Here is a 16,688-nt window from a genome sequence, read left to right on the forward strand (position 1 = left end):
ACACTGGCTTCCAGAGTGAATTAACACTGATGGTGGAGCCTCGCCCCAACACCTTCGTGGTCTGTGTAAGGGAGAGTGATGACAGTTTAAATAGTGCAGGCATCTGCCCCCGAGGGATCACGGGATTCAAGGTCAGACTCACCAGGGCAGCCAAGCAAACACACATGAGGGGTCCAAATCTGCCTCAGTCAGTCACTGAGAAGTGCAGGCAGGGCCTGGATGCAAGGACCTTTTTATTCCCAAAGCCCTCTTGTGGGTAAAGAATTTATTGTCATACAGAAGAAGTGTGACTGCTTCTCACACAGTTTTGCCCACCTGGATCAGGAGAAATTGTCCCAAGCAATGTGTCCTTCTGACAGAATAACAGCACGCACACACACACACACACACACACACACACGAGCAAAACGCCATCCTTTAACAGGCTCCAGGTAGCAGGAGCTGGAAACTGGCTAGTCCTCATATCTAAACATACCAGGTGCTCCTGCAGAGAAGGCAGAAGCTGGCAGCATCTAATGGTTTGATTTACAAAGTGTCCTGCAGCGGGCAGCCTGTGTATGTGGCTGGAATGCAAAAAACAAAACAAAACTAGAATTATCTTCTGGAGGGCAGGCCCCTTGTAGTACAGGCTTCCCCAGCAAGGTAAGTGTCCTAGGAACCCGTCTGTATCAGTGTACCAGTTGGTGGTGTTGTGAGAGGCTGCGCTCAACTTCAGGGAACTTTTTTGAAGACTCAACACATTTGCACGTTTCTTGATGGGTGATTTAAGAGTGCACCTAACCACACCATGCTGAGTGTTCAGCAGTTTTGACCAAAAACGGCATGACCTCGTGCCCCACCCTCCCTGTTCACCTGATCTCACCTGGAGCAACTTTTTTTTGTTTGATGTGTAAGAGGGGGAATAGAAAATGGGAGAAGCACTAAAAGACATCAAAATTGACGAGTTCAAACACTGTTTGGAGCAGTGCAAAAAACATCTCGATAGGTGTATTGCCTCAAATGGAGAGTACTTTAAAGGTGACTGAAGCTTAAACATGTAAGAATAAATACACAATTTTTTATAAAATAATTCCGGTTTGGGGGGAACGCCACTCATATTTCCATAGACATCTGATGTCTTCAGAGGAAACCCACAGTGATTACAATAATAACTCACACTTCTGATGGTGGTGCTTGTCATGTCTCATTCAATCCTCTGGGCACTACTTTTATCTTCATTTTACAGTGAGGGAATTGAGCCTTGATAAGCAGTTCACTCAAGGTCTCACAGCTGAGTGCGGCACAGCCTGCACTTGGAGTCAGGGATGTCTCACCCCAAAGCTCATGCACTTTGACTGCTGCACAATAACGCCTCCCTAAAGAGAGAGATTTGGAGAGTGCGCCCTCTGTGCCAGGCAAGGTGCCAAGCACTCTACGTTCCTAGATGACTGAATTTGAGCTTCACAACCACCGTGCATGGGAGGTATTATCAGCCCCAATTTTTAGATGAGGCATCTGGGGTTCAGAGAGGTTGAAGATCGTGATCTTAACCGGGTATCAAACTCAGATCTACTTTATAGCAAAGTCATGCTCTTTGCATCCCACAGACTGAAGAGTGTGACACTTGTGGGGGTAGGAGGAGTGTGGTTCTGGTGTCATCAAGTCTGGAGCTCTGGGTGCCACTCCTGGTTCTGCCCCTAAGGCTTTGTGTGCCTTCAGGCAAGACTTCTTCCTCCCATGGCCTCAGTTTGCTCATCTGACAAATGATGGCACCATACTGGCTAATCTCTCAAGCTCCTCCTCTCAGCCCTAAAGTTTTTCTAGTTTCAGATTTAAGAAATTCACTTTGGACCCTGTAGCCTGGCATCAGCTTGATGCCCAGGAGTGAGGATGGGGCATGCAGCCCAGCCTTTCAGAAGAGAGCTGGTCCATGCTGTACTGTTAAGGGCTGGGCTTCACCTCGGCCCTCAGGGTGGAGGGCCCCAGCTGGACAGACTTCCCAGAAGTCTTCAGGGATCCACGACTTCCCTCAGGTTCCACATGGGGAGGCTGGAGGCCAGATTAAGCCCACAGGGGTGTTGTAGTTGGCTCTCACAGTGTTTTAAAACAATTGGTATTACTTACCAATGTTTTTACATCAAAAGAGACATTACCTAAAATCTGGATTTATGGATTCTCCTGAAAAGTCTGAACATTTGGCCACTTCAGGCCCATGTTCCCACTGGCCACACTGGCCCAGGTTGCTGGCTTCCGGCCTTTCGGCTGGGACAAGCTGCCCTGCTTTGCCACTGCTCCCATGGCTAGCCCACACACAGCCTCCCGCCTATCCCTGCAGGTACTGCAGTCTGTGAGCCTCGTTCAAGGAACCAAGGGTGCTCTTTTCTGGAGGGAGGACCCAAAAGGAGGGGTGGGCTCTGTGCAGCATTTGGACATAAAAACAAAAGCTCCTTTTCCTCCAGATATGACCAGAGCACTGGGCTCTGTTAGCCATTGACACCATGCCCTGCGCCTGAGTGCAGGTAGGAGCCCCTACCCAGGAACAGAAACTGAAGGTGCAACAAAAGGAGGGGTTTTCATCCATCCGTGAAACTCTCTTTCTCCCAGCCGCCAGCCAGATCTCTATCTGCCTTCAGGGACTCAGAGTAGATCAGCAGGCATGTGTCACTTCCCTGGATAGGGGCTATAATGGCAACATTGTGCTGAGTGGAACAAGAGCGGTTTTCATCCAGCGACCAGCACTGAGCAGACATTCGAGCAGGGGGTTCTGGGGCTCACCCTGCACAAAGGAGCTCAGGAGGGGTCCCTGAGATGAGGAGAAGCCCCATGAGTTGAGCTGCATGTCTACAGCATGAGGCAGTGGGGGTGGAACACAGAGAGGCATCGCTCAGGCAACACCTCATTGTGATGTCACTTCCCTCTGCAAGTAAATAAGCAAATACACAACCCCAGAGGCTAAATGCACCCCCCATGACACATGCATCCATAGAAGCCTCCTGAGACTTGAGCATTTATTCTCTGACTCACTCTACCAGCCATTAGCACTCACTAGGTGCCAGGCATGCACTAAGGATCTAGCAGTGAGGAAGACGCAGCACCCACCCCGCAGTGCTTGCAATCTGGGGGAACACGGAGAGGTAAGGAGAGGAGGAAGTAGGAAACTGTACGCTGGTGACCCAATGGAAGAACGGAGGGTCACAGAGTGACAGAGTCAGCTCAAAAATCCAGATTCGAGCCCCCAATCTGTGGTTTTTCTTCTTCTTCCCAAAGTATCCTGAGATCAGTGTTTGTCTATTCTGAGGAATGGCGGGTTGGGGCTCCATAAAGAAGGCACCCTAACTACCATAATAATGAGGGCAAGGGGGGCCATCACATATTTTAGGGGGCATTTCATAGGGATTGTGGAATGGTCACTCTGGTGGCCAGGGTAGAAGCAGGCCTGGGGCAAGGTGACAAGTTAGAAAGTTAGAGTATGTTTCTGTCACTGGTCTCCAAATTTTCCTTTCCCAGGGCGTCCCAGTTCCACCTGATAAGCTAAGAATGAGACTGAAGAGTACCATTTGTTTTCACAAGACCGGAACGTGAGGGGTTGAGAGTGTTCTTCCTGGTATTGTTCACTGGGACTGAATCTGATATCTTTGGGAAGGGCTGAAGCTCTTCACACAGAATTCTTTAGACAAGCACCAGGCTTTCCTTGGTATGGAGCAAAAAGGAAAGGGAAGATATGAGGCAGATGCTAACAGTCCTTCCCAGAGAGTTGCACTCTAACAGGGAAATGGGAAGGGGAGGAGAAAACCAGGCCTCCACAGCCTCCCTCCCCATCTTCTGCCCTGTGCTTCCCACCCAACCCCACAGTCCAGCCAAACCAAACAGCGCGGCAGACGCCCTGCAGTTCTCTATCTCTGTCTTTGCGCTTGCTGTTTTCTCTGCCTGTAACGTCATCTCCTCCGAGCAGCTAGCTCGCCAAATGTCCGTCACCCAGTAGGTCACCATGATCAGTGAGACACTTTTGCTTTGTCTTGGTGAACTCCAGAAAGCACTTTATCTCTATTCTGGTTTTCTTCCCATAATAATTTGTACCTGCATTTATTTTATACATATTTATTTCCTCTACTACCTTGTGGATTCCTTGAAGAGATTACTCCTACTTAGTTCTCCCAATAGAAACTTATAGAGTACAATAAATATTCCTAAATGAACTGATGAAAAGGTGTAGCTTTTAGGGTAACTGTAGACCTCATTCAAAGCAAAGTACAAAATATATATACAATTATTCCTTATCCAAAACCCACAAGTTGCCTCCTCCTTCACCTCATTCAGTGTCCCTGACAACCAAGCTGTAGCCAACTCAGTCAACAGTGCCACCCAGTGTACGTTATGGGTAATTATCTAAAGAAGAACCACTACACCCAGGGGTGTCCAACCTGATGCTGCCCAACACAAAGTTGTAAATTTACTTCAAACATGATTTTTTTGTGCTTTAGTGTTTGTATATTTAATGTGTGGCCCAAGACAACTCTTCTTCTTCCAGTGTGGCACAGAGATGCCAAAAGGTTGGACGCCCAGCATTGCTAATCCTTAGAACTGTACGCAGTCTGTGCTCTCCCGTTTTTGCGTCTTTCCAGACCACAGCTTGGTGAACCCACCTCACGCATCCTCCTGCAGATGCACGCTCTCGCATAACGTGCTTCTCACCCTTCTGACTTTTCCACTTTTCTGATAAACCTCCAGTGTTCCTGAAAGCTTCTGAAAGTTAATCTACCCAAACCTCCATTTCTAAAATATTTTGTTCTCTACATTTAAAATTATTTTAAATGAAACATTATGTTTTTAAAAGTATTAACGGGCAAGCCTGGGAACCTAACTATAATTTTTAGCCTTAACTCCAAGTGTCTGAGAGTTCAAACAGTGAACTTCTGGAACTTCATCCACTTGTGAATTGTTGGTTGTCCGCATCAGAATTTAAACTGACCTTTTCAAATGGGGAAAGTGGCAGGAACAAAAAGGAACTTGGAAAATAAGAATGGCTCACATTTGTATAGCTATTTATGGCTTATGAAGTGGGTTTGTATCATTATTTCACTTGCCCTGTGCACAGCCTTGTGAGGTCAGTGTGAGGTTATCGCCCCCAGCACAGTGAGCAAGCAAGCCTCACACGCTAAATATTACACATTTAGAAAGGAGCAGAGCAAGGGCTCACACACGTTTCAGACTTAAATTCCATCGGGGGGTTTTCCCTACACCACATCTCCTCTAAATGCACACACAGGCACACTAAACAAACTACCCGTGCAATTTTGGAAAGCCAGCATTAATTTCAACCTGCCCATAGAAGCAATGGAGAAAGAACTCCCCAGTCCAGGAGGGTGCAGGTTGCCCTTTCCCAGGACCTTCCTTGTCTCTCTGCCTTTGCACAAGGTGTTGGGTTTCTTAATTATTATTACTTCACCCCTCTTTCACACCGCTGTTGACACCCCTGCATAGCACCCGGTCCACTCACTGGGTGTCAAGGAAACCTGTTGGCTGGAGACCATAAACCCAAAGCCAGGAAATAGGTGGCAGCTGCAGGGAGATAGGTTTTCATTCCATGGTGGGGAATGGGGGAGCACGTTCTAACGATCTCGGCAATCTGAAGACGGGTGGGCTGGGAGATACGATAGTGAGCTCCCCATCACTAGCAGAGAGCAAGCAGAGCTGAACACGGCCTTGGTTCGGGTTGGAGGGGGACGCGCAGCGCGGGACCCAAGCGCGGCAACCGGGAAGTGAGTCCTGCGGACCTCAGCGGGAGGGGCGTGTGGAAGGAGTGTGGAAGGCAGGGCGTGGCACGGGCGTGTGTGGGACAAGGGACACCGGCCGGCGGCCCAGGGGGCGAGGCGTGCTCCGGGTCTATTCCGGGAGAGGCGTGGAGGGGCGGGCGGGGGTGCCGGGCTAGCATCCTGTTTGGGGGAGGGGACGCGCGGAGGGCGCTCCCGCGGGGCGGACTGGAAAGCTCCGTGCGCCCGCCGCCAGCAGCCCCGCCGGAGCCACCGCAACCTGAGCCACGAGCCCTGGGGATCGGCCGGCGCCATGGACCGAGGCCGGGGTAAGAGGAGCGGCAGCGGCCGCACTTGTTGCTGCGCCGAGCAGGGAAGGGAGAACCGGGCGATCTAGAGGCCAGAGAGGAGGGAGAGAGGGATTGTGGAGCCGGGTGTGGGGAGTGGAGGCCCGGCGCTGTGTGTGCAGGTGCCTCCTACAGCCCCTGGCAGCCCGGTGTCTGTTAGTCCCGGGGATGAGAGGCCCTCTACGTGTAAAACCGAAGTTTCATACACTCGGACTCCTAACCTCGTTAAACAATCCCCCACAAGATTCCTGAGTCCGGTGAGCTTTCCCACCTCAGTCTCCTCAGGAAGGGTACAAAAAGGTTGACAGGCTACAGTCCAGAAACACCCAGCTTGTGAAGACCCCTCTGTGTGCCTGGGGAAAAGCCCCAGGAGTCCAAAGCCTGCAGCTGCCTAGGGCACTGGGCGGAGGAAGAGCAGGCGCAGGGGTGTCCTGGCTCTGTTCCTGACAAGCTCGGTGACCTTAGACCAGCCCCTTCTGCCCTCTGGGCTGCTGACAACGTTGGACTAGATCGTCTCCGAGGCTCCTTCTTCCTTGAACTCTCAGGAGATGAGTGTGTTTGATAGGAATGTCACAGAACTGTTGGGGGCTTGCAGAAATTGGAGGCGACAGGAGAAAAGCGGGCCGCGTTCATACAGGGCTGTGCTTCAGAAAAGGCCCAGCCGTCTCAAAGAGCATGGGTCTGGAAAGCGGTGGCCTGCTGGGACATGGGGACTGTGACTAAGGCTGGGACACCAGGGTCCTAACCACCCACTTCTGGCGTCCAAAGAGATTACAGGTGTGAATATACTTGGTACGTTAGTGAGTGTGGTACCAACAAAAGAAGCATGATTATTCTTGTTATTATTATTAATGGAAAATTCTTCCCCATCCCTACAATAATCTTACACACTTTCTCCATCTGCCTGTTCGCTGTGCTGAGGCCACCAGTGGGGAAAGGAGTGACCAAGGTTGTGGAAGCAATTAGGAGGGCATGGCGGGGGGGGGGGGGGGGGGGGGGGCAGAGATTCCACAAGAGCAGTAGGTGTCAGGTTCACCACCCCTGCACGCCCATTATAGATTAAGCTGGAGTTCAGAGGGCTGGAGGGGATCCCTGGCTTCCAGTTCAAGATTTATAAAGCAGTTCTTGCTGTTCACTGACTCCTAGACAAGTCTGCAAAGAGTATGCACACTCCCAGAGGAGAAAAAAAAAGAAAGAGACAAGAGGCACTGATGTCCCTCAGTCCTCCATCCCCACCTCCCACATCACACTTCTAAAGCAGAGCACCAGCCCCCACCCCCTTACCTCCCACAAGTTGTCAAGTTCCGCCCTGTCTGGTCCCCAGCACAAAAATCCACAACCAGCCACCCCAAATTATGGAAAGCAGAATACGTCCTCCTCAGGCACACCAGGGGTGACAACGATTCACTTAGTTTTACACATGTAATAGCCAGGGCTTCACTTCACTCCAGAGCACTCTTCCTAGGAAGCCAGACTTCCCAGGAATCTGTTAGGGCTCCGAATGTTCTAGGGCTCTGGCCCTCTACCTACTGAAGGCTTTCCGGAGCCACTTTCCTTCTCCACAGCTGTCGTCACAGTGCGCCCTAACTAAGAGTTAGTTATCCAACTACCTGTTAGTGTCTACCTCCCCTGCCCCACTGCAGCTTCCGGAACACTGGGGGCGGATCTGCGGGGTCAGTGTGCTGACGGGGTGCCTGGCACACCATAGGAGCTCCCTCACTAACAGTGGTTCAGTAGTTAGTGATAGGAAACATAGTTTACAGTGCGCCGCAGGTTAATTGTAATGCTGATTTTTTAAAAAGAAGAACGTTACTATGTCCTCACATCAGAACAGTTCTTTGTGACTCACAAAGGCTTTCCCAAAATGCAAGCAAAGTAGACAGGCACACAGGACTGGGTTATCGATCCTTGGTTGTAGTTGTCTGCCATGATAAATTACTGCAAGCACTTTGTGAATGAAAGCAAACATGACTAAGTATTAATTAGAATACAAAAATCTATGTGTTTTAAGATGAAACATGAGACTTGAAAAATCATTCCAGCAGATCTTTCTGGTGACCCTGCCCCCAGGTGAGTGTGTATGCACATACTTTCTGTTGTCAAGGAAGCTTTCAGAAGTGCAGGCCTCGTTTCAAGCCCAAACCTACCATGTGGGGAGTGGGACTGCCATGACCAGGGCGCTGTGGAGGAAACCACACTTCGGAATCAGTAACAATGACAAGTGAAATCATCGAACTCTTACCATACACCAGGCACCACATTCAGCTTTTTACATGGCTTCTCTTGGAACAAGTGATGAGACGGGACCGTGATCAGGTGTTATCATCAATGCCAGTATCACAGGACAGCAGGTGTGGCCGGTATATTAGACAGCTAGGGCTGCCTAACAAAATACCATAGTCTGGATGGCTTAAACAGCAAAAACTTATTTTCTCACAGTTCAGGAGGCTAGAAGTCCAAGATAAAGGCGAGATCTTTGTTCTGAGTGTGTAGATAGCCTCCTTCTCACTGTGTCCTCACATGGCCTCTTCTCTGCAAAAAAGCAGAAAGAGCTCGGGTGTCTCTTCTTAAAAGAACACCAGTTTTAGAGGATTAGGGCCCCACCTTTATGCCATCATTTAACCTTAAATACCTCCCCGAAGGTGCTATCTCCAAAGACAGACACACTGAGAAGGTTAGGGCTTCAACATATGAATTGGGGGAAAGGGAGACAATTCAGTCCATAACAAGAGGTCACTGACAGTAACTCCCATAGTCAGGCACCGTGACAGAAAGAGAGCTGGGTCAGAACTGAAGTCCTGATGGTAAGCTTGCCTCTGACTGCCTCCATGGTGGCAGCTAACCTGCCCAAGTCCTGGAGCAGGGCTTGGATGCCAAATATTCCTGCGATGAGCACCTGCCCTCCACCCCGTGCCTCCAGCGTGCCGGGGGTGCACTCTTCAGATCTTCAGTAGCAGTTACAGCATCAAAGTCAACTGGAAAGTGGAAATAAACCTGGGAAGTAGGATTTCTCTTCTGACAGTGTATGTGTCTTTCCATAACTAAAGCAGGATTCGTATGATGTAGTAATGGACTTCGAAACCACTTATAGAACTAAGGCCTGCTTGAGTGTGGTTGGGAAGGTAATAATATGGACATAGTAATTTATAATTCTAATTTGAACGTTTCACCTAAAATGTCATATGGCATGCTTGAGTGTGATACTGTTATGTTACAGAATTACATGCTTACGATTTTATAATAAACATGGGGCATTAGTTGTGCCAGACCCCGTAATATAATGAAATTCATTCCAGCAGGATTTCCTGATTCCTGAATATTGTACAAAGAGAATTAGCCTTTGGTGAAGGTAACACCTTCACTATAGACTAATAATACACCACCTTCTACAGGACAAGTAATTAACTTATCGTCTTATTAGGGTAAGATATAGATACTGGTAATACCTATTTCTTGGGGTTGTAAATATTAAGTGCGTGGAAAACACTTCACACAATGCCTAGCACATGGAATCCACTCAATAATGCTTGCTATTGTAGTAATTACAATCTTTTAAAATCAGGTTTAACATAGTAAAATTGCTTTATAGAGCTCTGCTTGGTCTCTCCACACGCTGGTCTGCCTCTGATGACACCCTCTGAGTCCCCACTTTAAATAATGAGTTGGTCAGCTGTTGTACAACGCAGAGACAGGGCCCATGTCATAATCTTCTCTGTATCCTGGAGTTCCCTTATGGTGCTTGTCTCTTGGAAATGCAAGTTCAATAACTGGACCACTGTCCTACTGACATTTCTGAGAGTCCATTTTCTCTTATTTATTCCATGTATTCATGCCTACTAACCATGGTTGGATCTTCACAATTTTGCTTTTGCAAACTTTCCAGTCTTCTCAAGTCATCTTCACTTTGAAATCTTTTGTCTAGATTTTCTTTGATTTTTTAATATGCCTTCTTAATGTCCAAGGTTATGTCTGATCTGCCTGGCTCATATGCAGTCATTGATTGCCCCAAGTTTCCTTTCCTTTCTACTTTACAACTAATTCTTTCTCAACTAATCAAATTCAACCCAAGATGGGAGTTTCTTTCGCTGCATTCTATATTTTTGGGAAATCATATTGTCTACTGGGCAACTCAAGAAATAATGTGAAGCTCTGCTTTTCATTAAATGAAAATTTTATTGTTCAAGAGATGATAGAAGAACCCATTCTGTGTCTTGCCTTCTGTTACACCAGCTAAGACATGATGGTGATGACAATGATGACTGAAGCCACATCTTCCCTATCCATAGCATTGACCAAGCAGCCTGTAGCCATTCCCCTGAGGAGCCCATCCCCATGGCTGTGAATCCCCATACCTCTCCCCTGACATCCGAGTTCATTGTCTCCACCATTTCTATCAGTTACTGGCATTCTGAAAGAATACTCATCCATACTCACCTTTTCCATCCAAATGCATTCCATAAGGTCACCTTCAACAGCCTGGTGACTCAGTAGAACTGAGTGGTTCAGTTCAGAGAATGGACAAACGGGTTTGAGTTTGACTGCAACTTTCTAGCCATATGATCTTGTATGCATTGGGTGAATTACTTAATTCCTCTGACCTCCAGTTTCATTTCATCTGGAGTGTCATGGGGAAAGCTAGCACTTAGGAAGTATTCAATAAGTGATAGGTGTTATATTTATCAAAGATCATTACTTGGATCTTAGCCACACTCTGCAGTGGACATGTGTGGTCATATGGGGCCATGGTATTTAACCTCACACTCGTCCCTGCAGAGGTTTCTGCTGGTCACTGGGCACCACTTCCATTTCCTTGTCCCACTCAGCCTCCTTTGTGTGGCTTCTCCATTATAGTCAGGGTTTTTTTCTGCCTCTCCCTCAAATATCAGTTTCAGGCCCCACTTCTCACATGGGTGAGCACCCTGCCAATTAAGTCCCTCCCTCCCCACCCTCTGCCAAAAGCATTATCATTTTTCCATTCTGATCTTTGGTTTGGAAAAACAATCCTGTTTTGGGATATCACCAGCTTCTCATACCCATCTTACCCTCTAAAAAAAAATGCAACTAAACAAAAAAAATTAATCCCCTGTGCAGACACATACCCCCGCCACGCTAAGCATTTTCCTCTTTCCTTTCCCAGCCAAATTTCTCAAATAAATGATCGGCACTCACAGCTTCCTGTTCCTTCCCACACACTCTTTCACTGCCTGCAGTCTCACTTCCAATCACACCTTCTGCTGAAAGCCCACTCTTAAGGGTTACCAATGGTTTCCGTTTTGTCTAATCTTGGCCTATTCAAAGTCCTATCTTCTGGACTTCTCTGTAGCTCTGTTGATCTTCTACACTTTTCTAAATGCACTCTCCAACTTTGCAGAGATGGGAAAAGCATGGATTTTGGAGTCAAATAAGTCTAGGTTAAATAACCACCACTCCATCCCTCCCGAAAGCCTTTTCTGCCTCTCCCATGCCCCAACCCCAAATTTATACTTGCTTGTACCCTCTGCTTCTCCTGCCCTATGGCCAGTGACCCAAATAAGCCTTGGTCCCTCAGTCTGTAAAGCAGCAAGAACGATATCTAGCAGTGAGGGGCTGAAATGTGGTCATATTTTCCCAGCACCCAGTACCTGGCCCACAGTGAGCGCTTACTAATTGTGTCCCATATTTCCCTCTGACTCACTTGCCCCTTCTTCTTTGATGTCTCTTGCCCTCTCTCTCCTCCCTTATCTCTTCACCAGCTCAGCCCCCTCTCTCCATACTCACTCCTGTACAGAACCAAGCCCCTCTAAGAGGGGGACTCTCGATGTCTATCTTCAGCCATGGGTTACTCCTGCATTACCTCCTGCCTGTGGTATATTTCCATTCAGAGGTCAACTCAACCTCTGAGTGACCCAATTTTGAACTCATTTTACTCACCACCAAATCAGATGACCCTTCCTGTTTCTCTTTTTCTGTTAACACAACCACATGAGGAACTACTGAAGGAAATGGGGCTGTTTGTAGAATGAGACTAAATTTGAATGGGGGGACATGGATTAGTCCTGTAGAAGAGGTAATAGTGTCTCCAGGAAGCTAGACAAGAGGTTAAACAAAGAATTATTTGGGCTCAATGTAGGAGGAGCATACAAATAAAAAAGAGGTATTCAATGATAGAATTAGAGTTGCCCAGGGACATCATGAAGCGGAGGCTGAGTGGCCACAAATCAGAGAAGACACAGGATGTCTACTGTGGGGACCAGAATAATATATAGGTTAAAGACAACTGTTACTTAATATTCACGTTGTTTCCACAGACATGGCCCTTTTGCACATTATAGGGAACAGGACTTCTAAGAATGTATACTTCAGCCTGAAGCACTGATCTTTTAAATATACATTGTATCATAGATTTTATTGGACTTAAGAATTATCTCTGCTAGTGGATGGAATTTGGGAAGAAGGCAGGATGCAATTAAAGACAGTTATTTAAAACTATAAATCTGATTATGCTTAAACCCTTCAGAAGTTTCCCAATATTCTTAAGAAATAGACTACAATCCTTGTGGTAGCCCTCAAGGTCCTGCCCTGTCTGTCACAAAGTTACTTTGGGCCCCTGTCCGTCTCTTACTGTGGGCTCTCCCCACACTGGCCTTTGTACCTGCACCTGTTTAGCTCCTACTCATCCTTAGCAATCTGCTCAAGCATCCCTTCCTCAAGGCAATCTTTCCCAGTCTCCTAAGCTACATCCCTTTTAAAGTGCTCACAGCGCCCTGTATGTCTCATTGGTCACTGTTTTCACAATTATAATTAGTTGTGGGATTGAATTAGCTGTTAATGTGAGCTCTGTGAGGGCAGGGCTCTTCTCACCTGCCCACAGCTCTTTCCCCAGCACCCAGTTTAATGCCTGGCACATAGTAGGTGCTCAAAAACTATCTGTTGAGATGTTGAATAAATGAAAGAAAAAATTCACAGGATGGGAATTGGATATGGCCACTTTCAGCTCCAGGATTCTCCATCAATGATTTTCATTTTAGGTATGGAAACGTAGACTTTGTGATTATTCATCATTTCCTTTGCCTTCATCCTTTATACAATAAGACTCCAAGTCCTATGGACTTTCATTGGAAAATCTACCTTGGATGGCTTCTTCTCCTATACCCCGTCATCTCCTATAGGAGCTTCCTCCTTGTAGTCTCGCCTTCTCCAGCCTGCTTTAAGGACCCCTCCTAATCTGTCTACAGCAGTGGTTCTCAGATCCAGCTGAGCTCAGAATCATCTCCTATGGAACCTACTGGAAACATATCCCACAATGGATCTGATCACTGGGTCTGGAGTGAGGTTTTTGAACGTGTATTTTTTGCAAAGCTCCCAAGTGAGTCTGATGTGCTCACTGTTGTAATGCACTGCTTTCGTCATGACCCTTGACCCTGCTCAAACACATTCTGGGATTCCCTGTTGCTCACTCTAGCACTGTCTTAGAAGGAACCCAGGTAACATAAGAATATTCAGACTGAGAATTGACCACTAAAATGCTTTCTCTGGGGACCCTTGCACCCTGCACTTCTCTTGTGTGGCTTCTCTCACCCCTGGCAAAAGCCATGTGAAGTGGACAGCTGAGACATTTTTCCCATTGGACAGGATGTAAAAAGTGAAATTCAGAAAAAAAGACTCTGCTCTTCCCCTTCACTGAGAGAGACCACTCAGCATCATCTTCCTGGGAAAACTCCCCTGCCACATCCCCTCTTCAACCTCCTCTCTGACTTCAGGTTACCTCCACCCTCGTTTAGGAGATTTCACTGCACTAACTTAAATGCTTCGTCTATGCATATGTGAGTCCTGTGATCTGAAGCTGTCTTTTTATCTCATTGCCAGTGTCTGACATGTAGCATAGGTTTAATAACAGTAGCCATGAGTGCTCACCATGACAGAGGCAGTTTACATGTGTGCACTGAGCCATTTAATACTCTCCACAAGCAGGAAGTTGAAGTAGTTGGCTTTTGTCTTCACAGAATATGTCACTGACTTTATTGGGGGTGAAATCCCACCCAAAAATGTTGCCTACAGCTATGAGTTCAGAGTGTCTGTACAATGTGTAGCTTCTATTTTCTAAAATCACAGATGCTGTATATGTGAATTATAAATGTATAAACATAATTTTGTATTAAAAATTCTGTCATTTTTGGCAAAATCTGGTTCTGTGGTAGGCTAATGAGGACAGCCCTGTGGAGGAATGTTTACGGCAATATATGAATGCATAGACTATTGGAAGTTTTTGATATTAATATATTTGTGATATTTATCTTCCTTCAGCACTGCAATCCCATCCCACCAAAGGAAATCAAGTGGGAATGTTTATTGTGACGTTGTCCTCTGTTACATTCAAAAGTTATTTCCTGTTATTTATTTTCATTACATAATTACAAATTTGTTATACATATAGTTATATATTTAATTATATGTATTTAAATTTCCACATTTTACAGATGAAGAAACTGAAGGTTAGAAAGTTTTATTTACCCACCCTGCCAACCTCCAAACCCAAGTTTTTTACCACTGCTTTCCACCACTTCTCCATGAATGCTGGAGAGTGACTCCCAGGTCACTCCTGTGAAGGACTTGTTAGATAAGCCACAGGGACTTACCAGGTAAAGATTTCAAGGTGAGGACAAGGAGTCTGCCAAGAAACAGAGGAGGAAAAAGGAATGTGAACAGTAGGGCCAGGCAGCTGCCAGTGAGGTTTGATTTCTTACCCTTCACACTCCGGCTGTGGCCCTAGGAGTTCTGGTGTTTAGAATTCGAGAAGCTCTGATCCTCCTGGAATTAATAGAGGCTGCCCCAAAAACACCCAGACAGGGCTTGTCCTCCATGTAAAATTCCACTCAGGAATCCCAACCACACCCCAGGTCGGAGAGGAGGTACAGAGCCAGCCAGGCAAGACTCTTCCCCCTGACGCAGTTGTCAGGCTGCAGTGGGGGCACAGCACACATTGCAGTCATTCCAGCTCTGGGGAACTGACTGACAACAGGAGACAAGCCTGGCTTTTTATAGCCCTCTAGGACCGAGGGCAGAAAACTGATCTCGGTTCTGGGACCTCTAAGAACCGAGGAGAAAACTGATCTTCTGAGAGGGAGAAGTGGGGCACGTGTCTTTTCCAGGCACCATTCCCTCAACTCTAGTTCTGGGGTCAGAGTCATGGTTAAGTGAGCAATGCGGGGGGGGGGGGGGGGGGGGGGGGCGGGGGGAGTGAAACCGCACTCACGGTCCGGGAGATGGAATCACAACCAAACCTAGTTCCTTGAATCCTCTCCTTGGGCTTCAATTTCTTCATCTGTGAGGTCGAAGTAATACAGTGCAGGGGTCTGCACACCTCAGCCTATGAACCAAATCCAGCCCACCACCTCTCTTTGTAAATAAAGTTTTACTGGAACACAGCCATGCCCATTCATTATGCATTGTCTATGGCTGCTTTCTGACTACAAGGGCAAGAGTTGAGCAGTTGCAACAGAGGTCATGCATGGCCTGCAAAGCCTAAAGCATGCACTGTCTAGTCCTTTAAAGACAAAGTTTGCCAACTGCTGGGTCAGAATGCAGGCAGTTGGGAATGTCTGCCTGGAGCACTGTGGTGAGTAGGATTCTGAGGATATGTCCAGACTGAGGAATGAGGCCCTGTCCTTGTGTTACAGAGCAGAGGGGGGGGGGGGTTCACGATAAATTATTACAGAAAGGATTCCCCCTTTCTGTCTCTGGAGGTTCCTTCCCCCACGCCCACCTGCTAGGTTTGAAATGCCCGCTGCCAGAGGAAAGACGTCTCTCAATGCCAGAGACTGGTGAAAAGGAAAGGAATTGTTTATTTAAAAGTTACACAAACTTAGAATAATGACCTAATGTCTTCAATAAGATAATAAAGTCCTTTAGAATACCCACAGATGCACAGTCCTTCCCTCTCCCTGTGCCCAGTCCGGGGTACCGTGTCTCAGGAAAAGAAGTAGAAGTCCGTGATTCAGGCTCCCGGCACCATCAGCTGTGTGGCTGCTGCAATCTCCAGTTAATCCAAAGCCATGTGGCACCTTCTCATGGCCCACTAGCAAGAGTCCTTTCTCCCCTTTCTTCCTGGCAAAGTCTCTCCTGCTGCCTAAGCCGCGTGGCAAAAAGAAGCACTCCAAAACCTCGTGGTCCTCTTTACTCTCCTTCAGAACCTTGTGGTACTTTTCCCCATTTACTTCAGAACCGCATGGTCTACTCTTTACTTTGGAGCCGCGTGGTCTACTCTTTCTTTCAGAGCCGCATGGTCTCCTCCCCATTTACTTTGGAGCCGCGTGGTCTCCTCTTTCTTTCAGAGCCACATGGTCTCCTCCCCATTTACTTTGGAGCCGCGTGGTCTCCTCTGTATGGCTGCCGGGCCTAGGTTTAAATCCCAGCGCCCATCTTCCTTTGCAGCCCTTTTCTGACTCCTCCTACAGTCAGTTACACCTGCCAGCATCCCCGTATTCTTCCAGCTTTACTGGGCTGCCATAGTAAGTCTGGGCAGGTGTGGCCCCATGGCATGGAGCCAATCATCTCCATGCTCTCACAGGCCCTGTAACCAGGGGGAGTTACTTCCCAGTCCCATCCTGGGTGGAATTTGGTCCCATCCCCCTGG

At 47.5% G+C, this 16,688-nt stretch overlaps 1 protein-coding gene across 3 annotated transcripts in view; it reads left to right on the forward strand.

Annotated features, from left to right (window-relative positions):
• Positions 1-5,891: 5,891 nt before the first annotated feature.
• AFAP1L1 (actin filament associated protein 1 like 1) overlaps positions 5,892-16,688 on the forward strand; it is a 60,592-nt gene continuing 49,795 nt past the window's right edge. For 2 of the 3 annotated variants that reach the window (XM_045185044.3, XM_045185043.3), the window contains exon 1: positions 5,893-6,058. Coding sequence is in view for 2 of the 3 variants with exons in the window: in XM_045185043.3 (XP_045040978.1) it covers positions 6,043-6,058 (16 nt within the window). In the remaining variant the exon portion in view is untranslated. Of the gene's footprint in view, positions 6,059-16,688 lie in introns of all 3 variants that reach the window. The other variant, XM_053927016.2, reaches the window with a different exon arrangement.

Source organism: Desmodus rotundus, chromosome 6, assembly GCF_022682495.2.
Source record: "Desmodus rotundus isolate HL8 chromosome 6, HLdesRot8A.1, whole genome shotgun sequence".
NCBI classification, from domain to species: domain Eukaryota; kingdom Metazoa; phylum Chordata; class Mammalia; order Chiroptera; family Phyllostomidae; genus Desmodus; species Desmodus rotundus.